This window comes from Crocuta crocuta, unplaced genomic scaffold, assembly GCF_008692635.1.
Source record: "Crocuta crocuta isolate KB4526 unplaced genomic scaffold, BGI_CrCroc_1.0 scaffold267, whole genome shotgun sequence".
Taxonomy (NCBI): Eukaryota; Metazoa; Chordata; class Mammalia; order Carnivora; family Hyaenidae; genus Crocuta; species Crocuta crocuta.
In genome coordinates, this window is record NW_027531899.1 from 3,686,047 (window position 1) to 3,705,862 (window position 19,816).

Below are 19,816 nucleotides of genomic sequence, written 5' to 3' on the forward strand. Positions count from 1 at the left end.
ATGCAAGTCACAGAGCCGGCCGGTCTCCTCCCTGCCTCCGCTCCTCGGCGCGCGCGCCTCCGCTTCGTCGGCTCGGGCATCCGCGGCCTCGAGATTCTGGCCCCGGGCCCCGGGCTTCCTCCCGCGCCGCCTCTCGGAGGTTGCTTCGGCCCGCTTCGAATTGCACGGGCGAAGCTCCCCGCACCGCGCTGACCTTGGACGGCAGCAGCCGCCAGGGCCACAGCCCGGCTCCTAGGCGAAGGACGGAGAGCAGCCTTGGGCACAGAGGCGTCTACACAATGCAGCCCGGAGCTTCGAAAGCCTCTGACCGCTCCGAGGTGGGCGGTAGATTCAGCCCGGCGACTCGAGGCGCCCGGAACTGCGGGGCCTCCGGAGACCCTGAGGTCACTTACCCTCGGCGATTTGGCCAAAGCGCGAACTGGGGCAGGGGGTGGCCTCGAGGAGGAGAAGGCCCCGGGAAATGTAGGGCTAGATGTCACCACGACTTGCCTCCTGGCCACAGCTGTCCCTGCGCGGAGCGGGCCCCTCCGCCCGGAACTGAGCCTCTCCGGTAGGTTGGGGTCGCTTCCCGCCCGCGAGGCCAGAACCAGTGCGCGGCCTGGTTGTGCGGTCGGCCCAGGGGAGGGGAAACCCATGCAGCTCCAAACCCGCTGTGGTCGGGGAGACCGGAGGGCGTCAGCTGCCAGAGGGATTCAAAGGAGAGTATGGGATCCTTAGCGACAGATCCTAGGACTCTGTGTAAATACTGATACATTACTCCTGTAAGGGGCAACGAGGAAGTCTGTGATTCATATTGTGAGTCAGAAACTCAAAAGAAATTAAACCGGGGCGCCTGGCTGGCTCAGTGTAGCATTAGACTCTTGATCTAGATAGAGATTGTGAGTTCAAGCCCCACATTGGGTTTAGAGATAACTTAAAAATAATATCTTTCTTTAAAGAAATAAACCAGAAAGTCAAATAAGAGAATTAGAATTTCATAAGTTTTCTAGCCACTGAGCAGGATAACAGGAATTTGAGAAGCGAGAACAGAGGAAATAAAATAGTGAAAATTATCAATACAGGACAATATCCTAAAATTGACAGACATGAGTCAATAAAATGAAAGACCATCGAGTACCAGGCATCAGTGAATGGAAAAGATCCATTCTAAGGCATGTAACAAGACAATATCAGAGCATCAGGGATGGCTGACTTCTACTAGAGCCAACATGGAATAAAGCCGTTACAGAGTATCTCTCCCACTAATAACTTAACACTCTGGACCAGACACAAAAAGCACTACTCAAGAACTCAGGACTGTAAACAATAGCAGGTGGAAGAGGGGCAGATAAAAACAAAAAGAATGAACACAATGAAGTTTTCCTCCCGGCTTGGTGGTAGCACATGTAACGCTTGATCACAGAGTTGTGAGTTCTAAGCCCCACCCAGGAGAGAGGGCTTATTTAAAAAAAAGAAAAGAAAGAAAGAAGAAAAAAAGAGAGGCACCTGGGTGGCTCATTCTGTTGAGCATCTGACTCTTGATTTCAGCTCAGGTCATGATCCCAGGGTCATAGGATTGAGCCCTGCCTCAAGCTCTGTGCTCAATGTGGAGCCTGCTTAAGACTCTCTCATAANGAGGGATGGGCATGGAGGAGGGCACTTGTGGGGATGAGCACTGGGTGTTATTTGGAAACTAATTTGACAATAAACTATTTGTAAAAAAAAAAAAAGAATGGACAATATGGAGGCATATTTTCTGGGGTATTTTTCTTTTTATCTCTTGGCTTTGACTGGAAGGAGGGCATGTCCTGGAACTGTCCAATTGGTGCAAACAGCAAAAGCTATGAGAGAAATCCCTTCTTTCCAGCCAGAGGACTAGAATGGGGTGTGTGTGTGAAATTTCCCCTCTTCTCCCCCTGCCTCCTTATCTTCTTTTTTCTCTACTGACTTTTCACCAACATCAATACTGGTCATGAGACTGCACTGCCACTACAGTAGTGTCAAGAGACCCAAGAAAATAGGGTCCAAAAGAATATATTTTTTTTTTCTCTACTTTTGACATTTCACCCAAAAGAGTTGTGTTACAGCTTGGGGGAGGTGGGTCACCCAAACTTTGACAGAAACAGGGGACTTTCTGTTTCTAAACAGAGGACTGGCAAAAAAGACCCCTGGCAGTCATAGATATGGGGAAAATCCTGGATAAGAGACCTAGAAAGAAGGATCCCCTAACTCTGTGAATGAACTGGCACAAGACCTTCACTCATCATCAAGATGCACATGAATGTTACAGACTCAAGCATAATAAAGGCTCTGAGAAGTGATCTGTGATATAAACCATTATGCAAGTCCTAGACTAACCTCAGAGTGGCACATGTGTGGGCATGCCCAAAGCAGCATAGCAAAGCCTTTGAAAACTGATATTGAATCCATGGCCCATAGAATGTTAAACATAAATTTCAGCCAAGCCTAACTGAGTAACATTATATATATATTGGGGTAAATTTATATAACATGGTAATATTATATGGATATTTACATATATATATAAATCTGGATGGTTTTATCAGAACACAGAGTCTTAGAAAATAATATTAAAATATTAAAAATGCCCAGATATAATCCAAAATTACTTGATACACAAAGAACCAGGAAATTGTAGTCTATTATCAAGGGAAAAGAAGATCAACAGATGCCCAAGTCAAGATTGGTCAAATGTTAGAATTATCAGACCAAGACTTTAAGACAGTTATCACACTATGCTACATTTGACTCTTTAACTGAGTGGAAATACAGAATTTCTTGAAAAGAGCTCCTTATTTATTTTTGAGAGAGAGAAAGAGACAGAGCACAAGCAGGATAGGGGCAGAAAGAGAGGGAGACACAGAATGTGAGGCAGGCTCCAGGCTCTGAGCCATCAGTACAGAGCCTGATGTGGGGCTCAAACCCATGAGAAGATCATGACCTGAGCTGAAGTCAGATGCTCAACTGACTGAGCCACCCAGGCCTCCCCCACCCCCTGAAAATTGTCTTAAGGAATTAAGGTGAAATAAAGGTTTTCTTGGAGAATACCTTTGGCGAATATCTTGGTGAATTTTCTTCTTGGAAGGAAAATGAAGAGAACTCATTGCCAATATCCCTACTCTAAAGGAAATGCTAAAGGAAGTCCATCAGGCTGAAGAAAAATAAATGGGAAACTTGGAACTTAAGAAATAAAGGATGACCAACAAAAGCTGTACATATCTGGATAAATATTAAAACACTGTTAAATTAAAACACTATTCATCCCTTTAAGGGTTGTGAGTGTATACAGATAAACACTAAACAGAAAACAGAAGATTTAAAAAAGACACTATGGTTGTGGGGCTTACATTTGACTTAAAATAGTAAAATATCAACTCTAAGTGGACTGGGAGAATTGTATACAGATCTTCCTTGACTTAAGATGGGGTTACATTCAGGGGAGCCTGGGTGGCTCAGTCGGTTGAGTGTCCGACTTCGGCTCAGGTCATGATCTCACGGTTCGTGGATTTGAGCCCCGCGTGGGGCTCTGTGCTGACAGCTAGCTCAGAGCCTGGAGCCTGTTTCAGATTCTGTGTCTCCCTCTCTCTCTGACCCTCCCCTGCTCATGCTGTCTCTATCTCTCAGAAATAAATAGAATATTAAAAAAAAAATAGGGGTACATCCAGACAATTTCATCATGAATTGAAAACGTCATAAGGCAAAATGCATTTCATACACTTAAACTACTAAACATCATAGCTTAGCCCAGCCTACCTTAAACATGCTCAGAACGCTTACGTTAGCCTATAGTTGGGCAAAATCATCTAACATAAGCCCATTTTATAACAGTGTTGAATGTCTCCTATTTGTTGATTACTGTACTGAAAGTGAAAAACAGAATGGTTCTGAGTGTACTGGTTATTTATCCTCATGATTGTGCGGCCACCTGAGATCGGCGGCTCACTACTGCTGCTAAAATCTACCTACATGGAGAAATGCTGAGTTGATAGTTTTTTTCTTTCATTTGGAAACTGTTGTGCCGTTTCCTCCATGACGTCTGATGAGAAATCTGCCATCATTTGAATTGTTTTCCTTCTTTAAGTGCGGTGTCATTTCTGTCACTGCTTTCCAGATTTTTTTCTTTATAGTTCTCAGAAATCTGATTATAACGTGTCTTGACTTGGAGTTCTTTGGTTTTTCAGCCTGTTTGGCTCAGCTTCTTAAATCTGTAGGTTATAGGTGTTTGCCTTTTTCCATATTTGAGACATTTTCAGCCATTATTTCTTCAACTACTGATTTAGCCCTGTCTTCCTTTTCTCCTCCTGTGGGACTCCTGTGCCAAAATATTATATATTTTTTAACTTCACAGGTCTCTAAGGCTCTGTTTTGTTTGTTTCTTTGTTTTATCTGAGGCTGTTTTTGTTTTCAGTCTAGATTCTCTCTGCTGTCAGACAATAATTTCTATTGTCTCTCTTCAAATTTAATGAATCTTTCCTCTGTACCTTCCATATTGTTGTTGAGCCCATCCATTGAGTTTTGGTTTTTTTCCTATTTAGTTACTGTATATTTCTATTCTAAAATTTCAATTTGGGTCTCTCTATGTCTTCTATTTCTTGCTGAAATTTACTTTCCTATTTTTCATTCGTTTCAAATGTTTTTGTAATTAATAATAAAAGCATACTTATGATGGCTGTTTTAATTATCTGTGAGATAATTCTAAGATCTCTATGATCTGGTGTTGGAATCTATTACTTTTTTTAATGGACAATTTTTTTAGAGCAGTTCTAGGCTCATGACAAAATATTGACTTTTATTCAAGTTGAGATTTTCCTAGTTTTGATATGATTTTTTTAAATAAATGAGGACATTTAGGGCATTAGATCTTATTTAAACTTTCAGTTTTGGGGCACCTGGGTGGCTCAGTCAGTTAAGTGTCCAACTTTAAAAAAAATTTTTTTTAATGTTTTAATTTTTGAGAAAGAGATAGAGACAGCTGTGAGCAAGGGAGCTGTGAGCCGAAGTCAAACACTTAACCGACTGAGCCACACAGGTGCCCCAAGTGTCCAATTCTTGATTTCAGCTCAAGTCATGATCCCGGGGTTGTAGGATGGAGCCCCACACTGAGCCTGGAGCCTGCTCAAGATATCAAGATATTCTCTCTCTCTCTCTCTCTCTCTCTGCCCCTCTCCCCAGCTCATGCTTTCTCTCTCTAAAATAAATAAGGAGCGCCCGGGTATCTTGGTTGAGCGTCTGACTCTTGATTTCAGCTCAGGTCATGATCTCACTGTTTGTGAGATTGAGCCCCACATCGGGCTCTGCAGCCCATCGTAGACAGGCTGCTTGGGATTCTCTCTTTCCTCCTCTCTCTGCTCCTCAGCCCCCAACTTAAATAATAATAATAATAATAATAATAAACCTTCAGTTTTAGCTGGCTTCCTCTGACATTGTTATGGCTGAGAGATCAGAGATAACCACCTTGTCTGGGCCAAAAGTGGGTAGAAGTCTAGGTTCCTCACTCAGGATTCTTTGATACCTGAGAAGGGGAAGGCCTCCTACTTATTGTTGAATAGGAATAAAAGTTTCAACTCTCCATTCATTAGGCATCCACTGGTAACCTCCCTGGCTGAGACAAATTGGACTGTGCTGACAGCTCAGAGCCTGGAAACTGCTTCGGATTCTGTGTCTCCCTCTCTCTCTGCCCCTCCCCTGTTCACACTCTGTATTTCTTTCCCTTTCAAAAATAAAGAAACATTAAACTTTTAAAAATTTAAATGCCTTGTGTGCATATAGAGAATATTCTAGATCCATTTTTATTTATTTGTAATGTTATTTTTAAATATTTTTTAATGTCAGACACTTAACTGACCGAGCCACCCAGGCACGCCCCTAGATCTATTTTTATATTTCCCCCTTTCATAATTTCAAGCTGTCATTTTTCTTGGTCCTGTGATAACTTATCAAGCTGTTAAGACTGAATGATTTGGTACTTTGCTTATCCATTATGCTTCTTATAGTTCTTCAGTCAAATTGCTTCATTTTACTGGCCTCAGTTTGTTGACTTATAAAATAAAGTAGTTGGAAACATAAAATAAAACAATAAAATAAATAAGATAAAGGAGTTGGAAGTCTTGAGCTTTCTTTTCATCTCTAAAGAGGTTCTATTACAATAATGGTTTAAGAATTAGTAGTTAATTACTAGCTATGTAAATTTCTATTTCCTCATCTGTAAAACTGAAATGAGTGACTACACTTCATAGACTTGACACATTGTAAGTTTTCAGAACAGTGTTTGGCAAATATTAAAGACTTAATTATTGGTAGTTACTATTCAGAAACCTTTGATCTCCAAGTGTACAAAGGCAGGAATAGGAAAGGCTCAATGGAAGAGTAACAGCTGAACTCTGCATTTGATGATGAATACATTTTGATAGATGGTAACTAAGAATTCTAGTGGATGGGGGCACCTGGGTGGCTCAGTCTGTGAAGCATCTGACTCTTGATTTCAGCTCAGGTCATGATCTCACGGTTCATGAGTTCAAACCCCTCGTTGGGCTCTGCATTGACAGCGGCAAGCCTACTTGGGATTCTCTCTCTCCGTCTTTCTCTGCCCCTCACCACCCCCCTGCAAACACGCTCTCTCAAAATAAAATAAGGCCTTAAAAAAAAAAAAAGAATTATAGTGATGGACATTCCAAGCAGAGGAAAAGGAACAAGAAAAGTTGTTAATGTGGAAAAGTGCAAAGCAAGAACTGGGACATTCTTGCCATTTATTTTTAGTTAATGCATAAAACACATGCTTTAAATTAGTGATTTGTAAGACTAGAAAAGTAGAAAGTGAACAACACATGAAATACCTTGAATACTGATATAAGGAGTTCTGATTATTCTTTACAAGAAGTGAAGAATGATGAATATTTATTGTTTGTATGTCAATGAGATAACCAAAGCCATCTCTCAGATTTCTCCAGAGATAAATGGAGATTGCATGTTTTCCAATGGCCACATTCTACATGGCTCTATCTTCTTAAAAACTTTGTTTCTTCTGCCATTTCCTTCCTGGACTATGTGCCTGACCAGAATCCTTCAATTATCTCAGTAACCTAGGCAACCAGACATTTAACTATTTCCACTTAAATGAAGTTAGGAAAAATTAAAACTGGTTCTGGTTACAGGTGAAAAAGATGGATTTGACTGTCTGCAATGGTCCAGAGACCTTACACAAGAAAGCCAAGCAGGACTGTGAGGCCTCTGCAGCCCCGCTTTTCAGACCTGTCAGTACGGCAACTACAGTCAACTATCCTAACTCACAGTTCCCCTCTACTACCATCTGGGCCTATCATTCATTCCATGTTGCTTTTGAAAATGCCAGTCATATCACAAACACCACAAATGTGCTAAACCTCAACACTATAAAAGTTCTACCTCTACTTTCTGCCCTACCTTAGCCATACTTTCTCTAAGGATTTCTCTTCTATAGTCCACTAGTATTGATGTGGCTCATTCCCTGTGCCTCACATCCTATGGACCCCAGATGTCATTATTTGTTGTTGCCTATACATTTGTATTCCTTATCCTCATATGAAAGTCCTTCAGTGGGAACTGTGTCAATATCTTAATACCTCTTCCTTTTTTTTTTTTACAAATAGTTTATTGTCAAGTTGGTTTCCATATAACACCCGGTGCTCATCCCAAGAAGTGCCCTCCTCCATGCCCATCTCCCCCCTCCCCCCCCACCCCCATCAGTCCTCAGTTTGTTCTCAGCNAATACCCCTCCTTATACTTTGAACTATTGTAACATGTTGAAAACTCATTCTGGGAATATAGATTTGAGAAAAACCCATGGATGTAAACATTAAAAAAGAAAACTGGTTGCATTCCAGGTAGATTTGGTCAAACTCATCCTGGAAATTTTAAGCACCTATGTGTCTAAGCTTATTTTCACAGAAACTGCTGTTCCAGTTAGGTTTACTGATTTCCAGGCTGTGGGTTGGATTATGTCTTGAAAAGATATTTTAGGTCCTAACCCTAGTAGCCATGAATGTGACTTTATTTGGTAACAGGGTTTTTGCAGATGTAATAAAGTCAAGGTAAGTCCTAAATCCAGTAACTCATGTCCTTATAAAGAGAGGGAGGTTTGCAGGCAGAGAGAAGACGAGGGGAAAGGGACTGGAGTGATGAAATTACAAAACAAGGAATGGCTGGGGCCACAAGAAGCAAGGCGCCATTCTTCCCCATGGCCTCAGAAGGGAGCATGGTCCTCATCACACTAACTGGTTTTGGACTTCCAGCCTCCACAATGGCGAGAATGGCAACAGATATGGTGGCTTGTTAACAAAATACTTGGCGGGGTGGGGAGAGACGCAAAACCAAATACTTGATGGCTTAAGTTTTATGATATTTCGCTGTGGCAGCCCTAGAATGCCTCATTCACCAAAAATGTTAATATTAGTTTTTCAATTTTCTCCATCTGTAGTTCATCATTATCTGCATGGGAAACTTACCCAACTGCCAGTCCTCTTCTCTCATGTATTCTCACAGTGGTAAAATCAGTGATGAACGCCAATATATCATGTGTATTACAAACAGGTTACAAAGGGATAGTATAGAGGCACCCGAGTAGCTCAGTTGGTTAAGTTTCTGACTCTTGATTTTGGCTCAGGTCATGATTTCATGGTTCATGTGTTCAAGCCCAGCATCAGGCTCTGTGTTGACAGTGCAGAGTCTGCTTGGGATTCATATTCTCTCTCTCTCTCTCCCTCTCTCTCTCTCTCTCCCCCTCTCCTGCTGTGCTCTCTCTCAAAATAAATCATCTTTAAAAAATTTTTAAAGGGAAAATATATGTTTCACTTATGCAGCCAGATTTGAAAGCTTAAAAACTATCAAGCTTATTCAATAGGACTCCAAGTTGGCTAAGCAGAAATTCTACAAGGAACTCAATAAATGGACTTTTGTGTACCTTTATTGAACAATACATGTGCTTTTTAATTTTTAAATGTTATTTGAGAGAGAGGGAGAGGGAGAATTCCAAGCAGACTGTCCTGTAGTACAGACCCGATGCAGGGCTTAAACTCACAAGCTGTGAGATCATGAAGAGCCAAAACCAAGAGTCGAACTCAACCGAACCAGCCAGGAGCCCTTTACATTTTATTAAATGTAAAATAAAATACATTTATTTTAAAGGTGGGGAGAAATTTTTTTTAAAAAACCTCACCTATAATCCCAGCTATTCAGGACTATCACTCTTAGCATTTGCTAACCATCCTTCCTTATTTTATTCTGAATGAGCACAGAAAGGGTGGTACCTTGTATAGAAATGGTTATTTTACACTTTGTGTGATTGGCTTCCCCTGCCATACCCTAGGAAACTGCCTATGTTGTTGCACTGTGAAAACATGTAAAAGCATAGGATAAATGACCTGAGAGTAATAAAAAGTATGTGTATGTGGCTATACCTCCCCACTCTACTCATGCTTCTTGGCACTCCCCAGAATTAACAGAAACTGCTTCTGCTTGAAGGTATATTAGGAGAAAGTGTTCTCAAAAAGGGTGTCTCTTCCAACTTACACACAGCCCAATTAGAAGGCCAGTTATCCATAATTGATGGGTGAGGAAATAGAGTAGAAAAAGCCAGGTCAATGCCATGACACAATTTGGGACCCAGCTCCCATCTCTTCCAAAAACCTCCACTGCCTCTTTTTAGACACTCAAAAATAAGGAATTTTAAGATGACAAAAATGATCATGTATTTGCACCAAATTGGCTTTGCTCCAATTTTATTTTTCTTTAATGTTTTATTTTGAGAGAGCGAGCAAGAGCAGGAAAGAGGCAGAGAGAATCCTGTGCTGACAGCATGAAGCCCAATAGGAGGGTTGAACTCAAGAACCGTGAGATCATGACCTGAGCCAAATTCACGAAGTCAGTCGCTTAACTGACTGAGCCACCCAGGCGCCCCTGCTCCAGTCAATTTTAAAATATCTGGTGAGTTTGTCAATTTCTATGTGTGGTTCCTTTTACTTAAAGAATTTAAAAAGTTAGAATCTTTTAAGCTTTCTGGTGAATTCAAAATTTTACCATCCTAAGCAGGCTCCATGCTCAGCTCAGAGTTTGACTCTGGGATCATTACTTGAGCCAAAACCAAGTCTGATGCTCAAATGACTGAGCCACCCAGGGCCCCCCCCCCTTTTTTTTTTAATGTTTGAGAGAGGGATAGAGAGAGCATGAGCTGGGGAGGGCCAAAGAGGGACAGAGATAATCACAAGCAGGTTTCACACTGCCAGCACAGAGCCTGATGCGGGGATTGAACCCATGAACAGATCATGACCTGAGCTGAAACCAAGAGTTGAATGCTTACCCAACTGAGCCACCCAGGGATCTTGATATTCTCCTTCCTCCTTAGTATAGGAGACTGGCTACTTTTCTTTCCTCTCTATGGCTTCTAAATGTTGGAGTGTCAAGTCTGCAAACTAAGCTTGTTTTCTCTGAACACATACTCCCCCTGAGTAATCTGATCCTATACCCTATCATTAATACTAGCCTTCAGGCTTAGGACTCCAAAGTGAGTTGCTGCCTCTTATTTCCAATTAGTGGTATCAAGCAAGCTTTTCAAATTTAATGTACCCCAAATGGAAATTTGGGAATTTGAATTTTTTTAAACAAATGGAACAATCACGGGGCTCCTGGGTGGCTCAGTCGGTTGAGCGTCTGACTTCGGCTCAGGTCATGATCTCCTGGCTCGTGGGTTTGAGCCCTGTGTCAGGCTCTGTGTTGACAGTTCAGAGCCTGGAGCCTACTTTGTTTTTGTTTTTGTAAAATTGTTATTTATTTCTAGGAGAGAGACAGCCAGCGTGAGCAGGGGAGGGTCAGAGAGAGAGGGAGATACAGACTCTGAAATAGGCTCCAGGCTCTGAGCTGGCTGTAAGCACGGAGCCCAACGCGGGGCTCGAACCCACGAACCGCGAGATCATGACCTAAGCGAAAGTCAGAGGCTTAACCGACTAAGCCACCCGGGCGCCCCACCGGGAGCCTACTTTGGATTGTGACTCCCTCTCTCTGTGCTCCTTCCTCCCCTGCTCACACCCTCTCTCTCAAGAATAAAGATAAAAAGCTTCTGATCCTCTACCTCCCTCTCTCACTGCCACTACCCAACTCAGGCTTTCAAAAAAACAAAAACAAAAACAGACAAAACCGGAACAATCAAAAACAATGTTTAAAATTATTTTTTAAAGTAAGCTCTACACTCTACGTGGGGCTTAACCTCACAATCCTGAGATCAAGCGTTGCGTGATCTACTGACTGAGCCCGCCAGGTGCCTCCAAAAGCTTTATTATTTTTTTAAAAAATTTTAATAATTCATTTATTTTTCAGACAGAGACCGAGCACGGGAGGGGCAGAGAGAGGGAAACACAGAATCTGAAATAGGCTGCAGGCTCTGAGCTGTCAGCAAAGAACCTGATGTGGGGCTTGAATCCATGAACCGTGAGATCTGAAGTCAGATGCTTAACTGACTGAGCCACCCAGGCGCCCCACTTTATTACTTTTTTAAAAGTTTATTTTTTTTAAAATATTTTTATTTATTTCTAGACGAGAGAGAGAGACAGCGTGAGCAGGGGAGGGTCAGAGAGAGAGGGAGTCACAGACTGAAACAGGCTCCAGGCTCTGAGCTGGCAGTCAGCACAGAGCCTGACGCGGGGCTCGAACCCACAAACCGCGAGATCATGACCTAAGCGAAAGTCGGACGCTAAACCGACTAAGCCACCCAGGCGCCCCTTAAAAGTTTATTTTGAGAGAAAGAGAGAGCACAAGTGGGGGAAGAACAAAGATAGAGGGAGGGAGAGAGAGTATCCCAAGTAGGCTCCACACTGTCAGTGCAGAATCTGATAAGGGCCTCGATCTCAGGAACAGTGAGGTCATGACTTGAGTCGAAACCGAGTCGGACGCTTAACCGACTGCACCACTCGGGCATCCCCAAGCTCTTATATTTTAATGCATATGCTGTTCTTCTGGAAATGGACGGGACAGGAAAACCGATATTCCAAAATCAGTTTATCTGAAAAAGACATGTTTTAAAGATGTACATGTACCCTTAACTAAAAGTTCTTAAAAATTTCTAAGCTCAGATGATGTTGCAAAATAATGTTAGAAATGTACAGATAGACCATATAGTGCACACCATTAACATGTAAATAGAAAACAGATTCAGATTATGTGATCATTTTTAATTTTAATAAAATAGATAATTTCATATTACATAGAGAGCAAGTTCATCCACTCATCATTGATAAAATTTTAGAAATATTTTCTATAAAAAGTTTAGTACTTGATTGGGAATGAATCCATTAGAACATGATTTCTACAGGTACAGTGTTCCCATCCTCACCCCCATTCTTATTAATTTTGAGAAAATTTAAAAATACAGAAAAGTACAAAAAATAAGACAAGATATCCATATACCACAATCAGAATTATCCAGTATTTTGATATATTTACTTGCAGTCTTTAGTTTTTAAGAGAAATGGATATTTATATATAAAAATGAAATCCCTTTTAAACAGTCCCCATCCCATCCCATCCCTCCCATACTCATCCCCTTCCCTGCTCCACTCTTCACAAGCAACCACTATCAAGAGTTTGGTCTGTATCCTTCCAATCCATTTCAAAAGCATTTTAAAAACATACATACATATATGTATCCATACCAATACATAGTACTGAATTTTGTGAGTAAAGTTTTAGTTAAAATTTACAAAAATGCATTGTAATATATGTTATTCTGCAACTTCATTTTCCCCCTTCAACATGATTTTTGAGATCATCCTCTCTAATACATATAGATCTCATTTGTTAAATTTTACAGATATACAGTATTCCGTCATAAGTATTTTCTATTTTGTTCCCGATGGGCATTTAAGTTGTTTCCAACTTATGGCTAACTACAAATCATGCCACAGTAAGCAGACTGGTACATATTTCCTAAGCATACAAATTCAGAGTAGAATTTTTGAGCTTATAATAAGGAATGTCTCCCTACTCCCAAGGTCACAACCATTTCAGTATACAGCTTTTTCGTATTCTTGTTTTTATCCTCTTGGTTCTTACTTCTGTTTATAGTTCATGGTCTGTTTTTTCCTTAGAGAACAAATTACCTCCAAATCACTTTTTACATAGTCCCATGATCTTCTCACCTCCTACTGTCATTAATATCATATTCTAAATTCTAACAGATGCATAGGTATTTCCAGAATCTCTTCTGTTCTACTAAATCAATACCATAAAAGTCTCTTCCTTTCCAATACTTAAAACTTATTTTTTGATTACACTAGTGAAGATCTCCAGATAAATGCAGACAGCAATAAGAAGCATGTTTAGTGGAAATGCATCTAAAGTTTCAGCATTACCTGGGCCATCAGCTTTTTTGGGGGGCCCAGGATTTTTATCTTTTAAATGTCTTTCTCTTCAGTATGAATTCCATGGTGTCCAGTAAGTTCTTAGCTTTTGTTTTCCTCATTTGTGATACTTTCAGTATAATCATTTCTGATGTGCTACGAGGTTTAAATTCCTGATGAATGCTTTCCAATTTTTAAGATATTTACAGGGTTTTTAATGAGTATGAATTTTCTGGTGTCTAATATGGTGGGACTTCTGGCTAAAAGCTTTCCCACATTCACTACACTGATAAGGCTTCTTACCTGTGTGTATTCTCAAATGCAGAGCAAGGGTTGAGAATTGAGAGAAAGCTTTCCCACATTCATTACAACCATAGGGTTTCTCACCTGTATGGCTTCTCACATGCACAGTAAGAGACGAACTTTGAGAGAAGGCTTTTCCACATACATTGCATTCATAAGGTTTGTCACCTGAATGAATTCTCACATGTACAATAAGTGATGTTCGCTGAGAGAAGGCTTTTCCACATTCATTACATTCATAAGGTTTCTCTCCAGTGTGAATGTTTTGATGTTTTATGAGGTACTTCTTCTGCCCAAAAGCTGTTCCACATTCATTACATTTAAAGGGTTTCTCTCCAATATGAATTTTCTCATGCTCTGTAAGGTTAGATTTGCCACTGAAGGTTTTTCCACATTCCTTACATACAAAAGGCTTCTCTCCGGTGTGAGTTCTCTGGTGTCTGATGAGGTTTGACTTCTGAATGAAAGCTTTCCCACAATCCTTACACTCAAAAGGTTTCTCTCCAGTGTGAATTTTCTGATGGGTGAGAAGATTTTCCTTCTGGCTGAAGGATTTTCCACACTCATTACATTCAAAAAGCTTTTCTCCAGTATGGGTGTTCTGATGTTTAATAACATATTGCTTCTGGCTAAACGCTTTCCCACATTCATTACATTCAAAAGGTTTCTCTCTATTATGAAAATGCTCATGCTCAGTAAGATTTGATTTGTGGCTGAAGACTTTCCCACATACCTTACAGGCAAAGGGGTTTTCCCCACTACAAATTTTCTGCTGACTGAGGTGTGACATCTGAATGGAAGCTTTCCCACATTCACAAGGTTTCTCTCCAGTATGAATTTTTTGATGAATGAGGGTTTACTTTTGGCTGAAGGGATTTCTGCATTTCTTACATTTGTAGGGATTCTCTGTGTATGACCTTTCAAATGTAGAAGAAGGGATAAAGTTCAAGAGAAAACTTTATCATACTCAGTACATTAAAAGCTTTCTGTCCAAGTATGTTTTCTAACGCTCAGTGAAGTTTTGTTGTATTCACTGGTTTCTCTCCAGTACAAATTTTCTTCTGCTCAAAGAGATTTGTCATCTAGCTAAAGGCTCTTCAGTATTCTTTAGAAGAACAGGGTTTCTCTTAAGCCTGACTTCTACATTTAATGTGGTGGGACATGTGAGTGAAAGTTTTCCCACATTCAGTAAATTCATACGGTTTCTCTATGGGGTTCAAATGGATTTAACTGATTTACATTTCCACACTGATTTACATTTAAAGGGATTATTAGCATAAGGAGCAAGAGGAGGCAGGATTTCCAAACTAATTAAATTGATGATTCTCTCCTACACAACTTCTCTCACGATTAAGTCTAAATTGCGTTTCAAACTCTTTCCAGGTAAGTTGAAAAAGGTGTTGCCTTAAAGATATAAGGTCTGAGATCAGAGGAAAGATCTTTCCAATTTTCTTATTTCACTGCTCTTTTTCCTCAGTCTATACTTTACTGGAGACGGATGCAACTTGCCTCCCAAGTCTTGTTGCCTCTCTATTTGCTCATCATCTTCTCAGGCTTCTTCTAAAATGGGGTACAAAGAATCATCATTTAATGGAGTTAATGTATAAAGTGCTTAGTACTGTGGCTGACAAATGATAAGCACTCAATAATGTTAGCTTTACATTACCATTATATATATAATTTATTACTAGTAATAAAATTGTGAATTGTATTTTCGGATGAACTTTGGAAGCCCATCGCACAGTAAGAAAAAAGCCTCATGACCAATGTCACCAAGTTACTTTTTGAGAAGAAAACCCTTGTGGAGGTATCTTCATAGAAAATTAACATTCATGGGCACATAAAGCTTAAGGATTACTCTTGAAAAATAATCTTTCCCATTAATTAGCTCAGCAAGTTCAATGTCATGAACAATGAGGAATTACTAAGTAGGATAAAAAGATGACATAAAATTGAGAAAGTCTCCCAAGATGCCTAAGGGAAGAAATTACCAACAACTGCTTCATTCCAAAATCTCATTAAAAAGACAAGGGTACAAGCTCACTAGAAAAAAGGGTATGATCAGAGTATCAGTGTACACAGACATTAACACATTTTCCAATAACATAAAAGCACACAGAAGATTTTCAACACAGCAGAGCTGAGGAAATTCAAGTATGTAAAGGTGTCACAGAAGATGCTGATGTCAAGCCAATTTATGCCACAAAACATCAGAAAGACTCAGGAAATGGAGGGAATCAAGTACATCAAAAGAAGGAATTAAGGATGGTAGCTGAGAAAAAAGGTCATGTAAGTTGCAACTGGAGCACTACCTTCCCAGCCAGGAAGATAAAGGACCACTCCTTTGTATGAATGGAAATTATTCTTTACAGAAATTTATTCAAAGAAGCTCCAGATTCCAGGGCACCCAGCAAATGAGAGGACAAGGGAAAGGTACTCCACAGAAATCAGTGGGATTAAATCTATACATAATATGGTGGAAGGTCCAAGATATTCTGTAGCTGATGCCAAAAAATGTTGTCAACCAGGTAAATACATCTGTGAGCAGGATATGAAAGGTTCCTTCTCTGCAGAACCTGGAAGGCCCATGAAAAACCTCAGTAGGATGCCCTTCCAAGATGGTTGTCACTTGTACTCATTTTTGTTGTTGTTGTTTAAGCTAAAACAAAGGACCTGGCCACCAAGGTTTGTGAAAGTCAGTATAATCATTTAGGGAGATTCTGAGTCCATAAGGTTTTCTTTTTTTAATTTTGTTTTTAAGTAATCTCTAAACCCAATGTGAGGCTCAAACTCACAACCCTGAGATCAAGAGTTGCACGTCCACCAACTTAGCCAGCCAGGCATTTTACTTTTTTTTTTAATAGAGCAGCAAAGTCTTAATTTTTATTTAATGCTTATTTATTTTGGGAGAAAAAGAGAGAGAGAGAGCAGGAGAGGGCAGAGAGAGAAGGAGACAAAGAATCCAAAGCAGGCTCCAAGCTCTGAGCTGTCAGCACAGAGCCTGACAGGGAGCTCGAATTCACAAGCCATGAGATCATGACCTGAGCCAAAGTCGGATGTTTACCCGACTGAGCCATCCAGGAGCCCTACTTTTTTTTTTTTTTTAACTTTTATTTGCATTATTTTTGCAAAATTTACTCCCCAGCCATTAAGTTTTTGTTTCTTCAGTTTCTTCTGGGGTATCTTTTTCTTTCTTTTTTTTTTTTTAGGTTTATTTATTTTGAGAAAGAGAGAATGAGGAAGTGAAGGGCAGAGAGAGAATCCCAAGCAGGCTCTGCATCATCATCATCACAGAGCCCAATGTGAGGCTCAAGCTCACGAACCATGGGATCACAATCTGAGTAGAAATCAAAAGCTGGAGGCTCAACTGACTGAGCCACCTAGGCACCCCTGGAATATCTTTTTCTTCTGTGCAACCTCTTCTTCTGGATTAGGAACAATCTGCTTTTTTTTCAGTAGAGGTTATCTCAATGTGGCAGGGAGAGCTCATGTATGGGTTAATCTAAGCATGAGGCCTCTAAGTTCTACGTTGCATCTTGGGGGCTTTGTTCACCTGGATGTGCTCAATGACCAGAGAATCTACATCTAAACCTTTAAGGTCAGCATTATTCTCTGCATTTTTAAGCACATGCAGTAAAAATTCAGCACTCTTTGGGCCACTGATCGATCCTGTGTCAGCCCCACTGTTTGGCCTGTGCACACCTACCAACTCTACCATTGTAGCGATAGAATGACACACATTGCTTCTGCAAAGTGACCTCTTTCAGACACTTGGTGGCTTTTCTGATATGCATGCCCTTGATGGCCCGGGCAATTGCACATGTGTTCTTAGAGTGAACAAAAGATTTGAACCCCTTGATTTGCAAGATTTCATAGGGTTTTCTGGGTCAAGTGAATAGCGAACCATTTTTGGAGATCACCTCAGGCCACTTAAGAAAAAGGGGCACTTGGATGGCTCAGCTGGTTGACTCTTGATTTCAGCTCGTCATGACCTCATGGTTTGTGGGATCAAGCAACATGTAAGACTCTATGCTGACAGTGCAGAGCCCGCTTAGGATTCTCTCTGCCCCTCCCCCACTCACATTTTTCCCCCCCTCTCTCAAAAATAAGTAAACTTAAAAAATTAAAACATTTAGGGGCACCTGGGTGGCTAGGTTGGTTAAGCAGCCAACTTCGGCTCAGGTCATGATCTCAGTTTGTGAGTTCGAGCCCTGCGTCAGGCTCTGTGCTGACAGCTCAGAGCATGGAGCATGCTTTGGATCCTGTGTTTCCCTCTCTTTCTGACCCTGCCCCGCTCATGCTCTGTTTCTGTCTCAATAATAAATTTAAAAAAAAAATTAAAAATTTTTTTTAAATTAAAACGTTAAAAAAAAGAAAAATAAAGTCTGAGGAAGTAAAGGTAAGGCACAGCACACAGCAACAAAACCTAAAACCAATCAGGTAGTTACAAGATATTTTATCAGTAAAACAATAACAGGGTCTGTAAGCAAGAAACAAAAAGTTCCTTTGATCTTAAGATGGGGAATGGAAAGGTAGACTGTATTATTCACTAATAACAGGGTAATCTTAGTGCAGAAAGATTATATTGCCTCATCCTAGTAAACTCAAGCATGGCCATCTACCTTATTTGGCCAATGACATATAAACACAATGACAAGTATTTCGTGGTAGAAGCTTTACGACGACAAATTTGGGGGCGTGTGGCTGGTACAGTCAGTGGTGTGCAACTCTTGATCTATGGGTTGTGAGTTCGAGCCCCACGTTGGGTGTAGAGAGTACTTAAAAATAAAATCTTAAAAAAAAAGATGATGACAAACTCAATGCCAGTTACTCAAAAAATTAAAAATAGAACTGTATGACCCAGCAATGTCACTTCTGGGAATATCGCCAAAGAAAATGCAAACACCAAGACAAAAAGAAATATGCACTTCCATGCTTACTGCAGCATTACTTACAATAGCTGAGATATGGAAACAATCTAAATGTCCATCAACAGATGAACAAATAGAGAAATATGATACATATATACAATGGAATATTTTTCAGCCATAAAAAAAAAGAATGAAAGCTTGCCATTTGTGACAGCATGGATGGAACTTAAGGGCACTATGGTAAGTGAAAGCAGTCAGTCAGAGAAAGACAAATATTGTATGATCTCATTTACATGTGGGTTCTTAAACAAACTAACAAACAACAAACCAAGCTCATAGAGAACAGACTGATGGTTGCCAGAGGTAGGGTGGGCAAAATAGGTGAAAAAGGTCAAAGGTACAATTCCCAGTTATAAAATAAGTCATGGGGATATAATGTACAGCATGGGAACTACTGTTAGTAATACTGTATTGTTCAGACTTACTGTGATGGTCATTTCATAATATATACAGATATCAAATTACTATGTTATACACCTGAAACTAATATATGTCAATTACACCTTAAGAAAATTTTTTTAAAAAGACAAATTCAGAACATAAACCAAGGTAATATGTTAACTGAGTGAAGTTCCAGAAAACAAAAGGAGAAAACTGATTAGAGGAAACATTCAAAGAAAAACAAAAAAAACTTCCTCTCTTCTAAGTCATGAATCTCTGAACTTAAAGGGCACACTTAAGGGCACCTGGGTGGCTCAGTCAGTTAAGTGTCTGACTTCTTCGGCTCAGGTCATGATCTCACAGTTCATGGGTTTGAGCCCTGTGTTGGGCTCTGTGCATACAGGTCAGAGCCTGGAGCCTGCTTCAGATTCTGTGTCTCCCTCTCTCTCTGCCTCTCCTCCACTCATGTTCCGTCTCTCTCTTTCAAAAAACAAACATTAAAAAAAAATTTTTAATAAATAAAAAATAAACGGCACTCTTGGTACCTTGCATGATGAATAATATAAGATGTATACCTAGAAGTAGCACTACAACTTTTCAAAGGAAAAAATAAAGGGAACATAAATTAAAATAAACCAAACTACAATATATATATATACATATCACCCAACTACATACACATACATTATCACCCAAAGGAACAGAAATAGAATGGCACCAAATATCTCAACAGAAACACAAGAAGCTACAAGACAAAATTCTGAAGGAAAATTCTAAGCTTAGTCTACCAATCTAATGGGACAAAGGCATTTTTCAGATATGCAAATGTTAAAAAGTTTT

The 19,816-nt window shown here is 40.2% G+C and overlaps 2 protein-coding genes across 4 annotated transcripts in view; one reads left to right on the forward strand and one right to left on the reverse strand.

The window, feature by feature from the left end:
- LOC144239570 (uncharacterized) overlaps positions 1–19,816 on the forward strand; it is a 25,517-nt gene continuing 5,701 nt past the window's right edge. The window contains exons 1-2 of the mRNA XM_077773639.1: positions 1–139; positions 206–550. Of these exons, the coding sequence (XP_077629765.1) occupies positions 1–139; positions 206–550 (484 nt within the window). The remainder of the gene's footprint in view (positions 140–205; positions 551–19,816) is intronic.
- The window catches only part of ZNF146 (zinc finger protein 146), a 25,271-nt gene continuing 17,634 nt past the window's right edge, over positions 12,180–19,816 (reverse strand). For all 3 annotated transcript variants that reach the window (XM_077773797.1, XM_077773796.1, XM_077773795.1), the window contains exon 3: positions 12,180–15,224. In XM_077773797.1, coding sequence (XP_077629923.1) covers positions 13,576–14,454 — 879 coding nt within the window. In that variant the 5' untranslated portion in view covers positions 14,455–15,224 and the 3' untranslated portion in view covers positions 12,180–13,575. The remainder of the gene's footprint in view (positions 15,225–19,816) is intronic.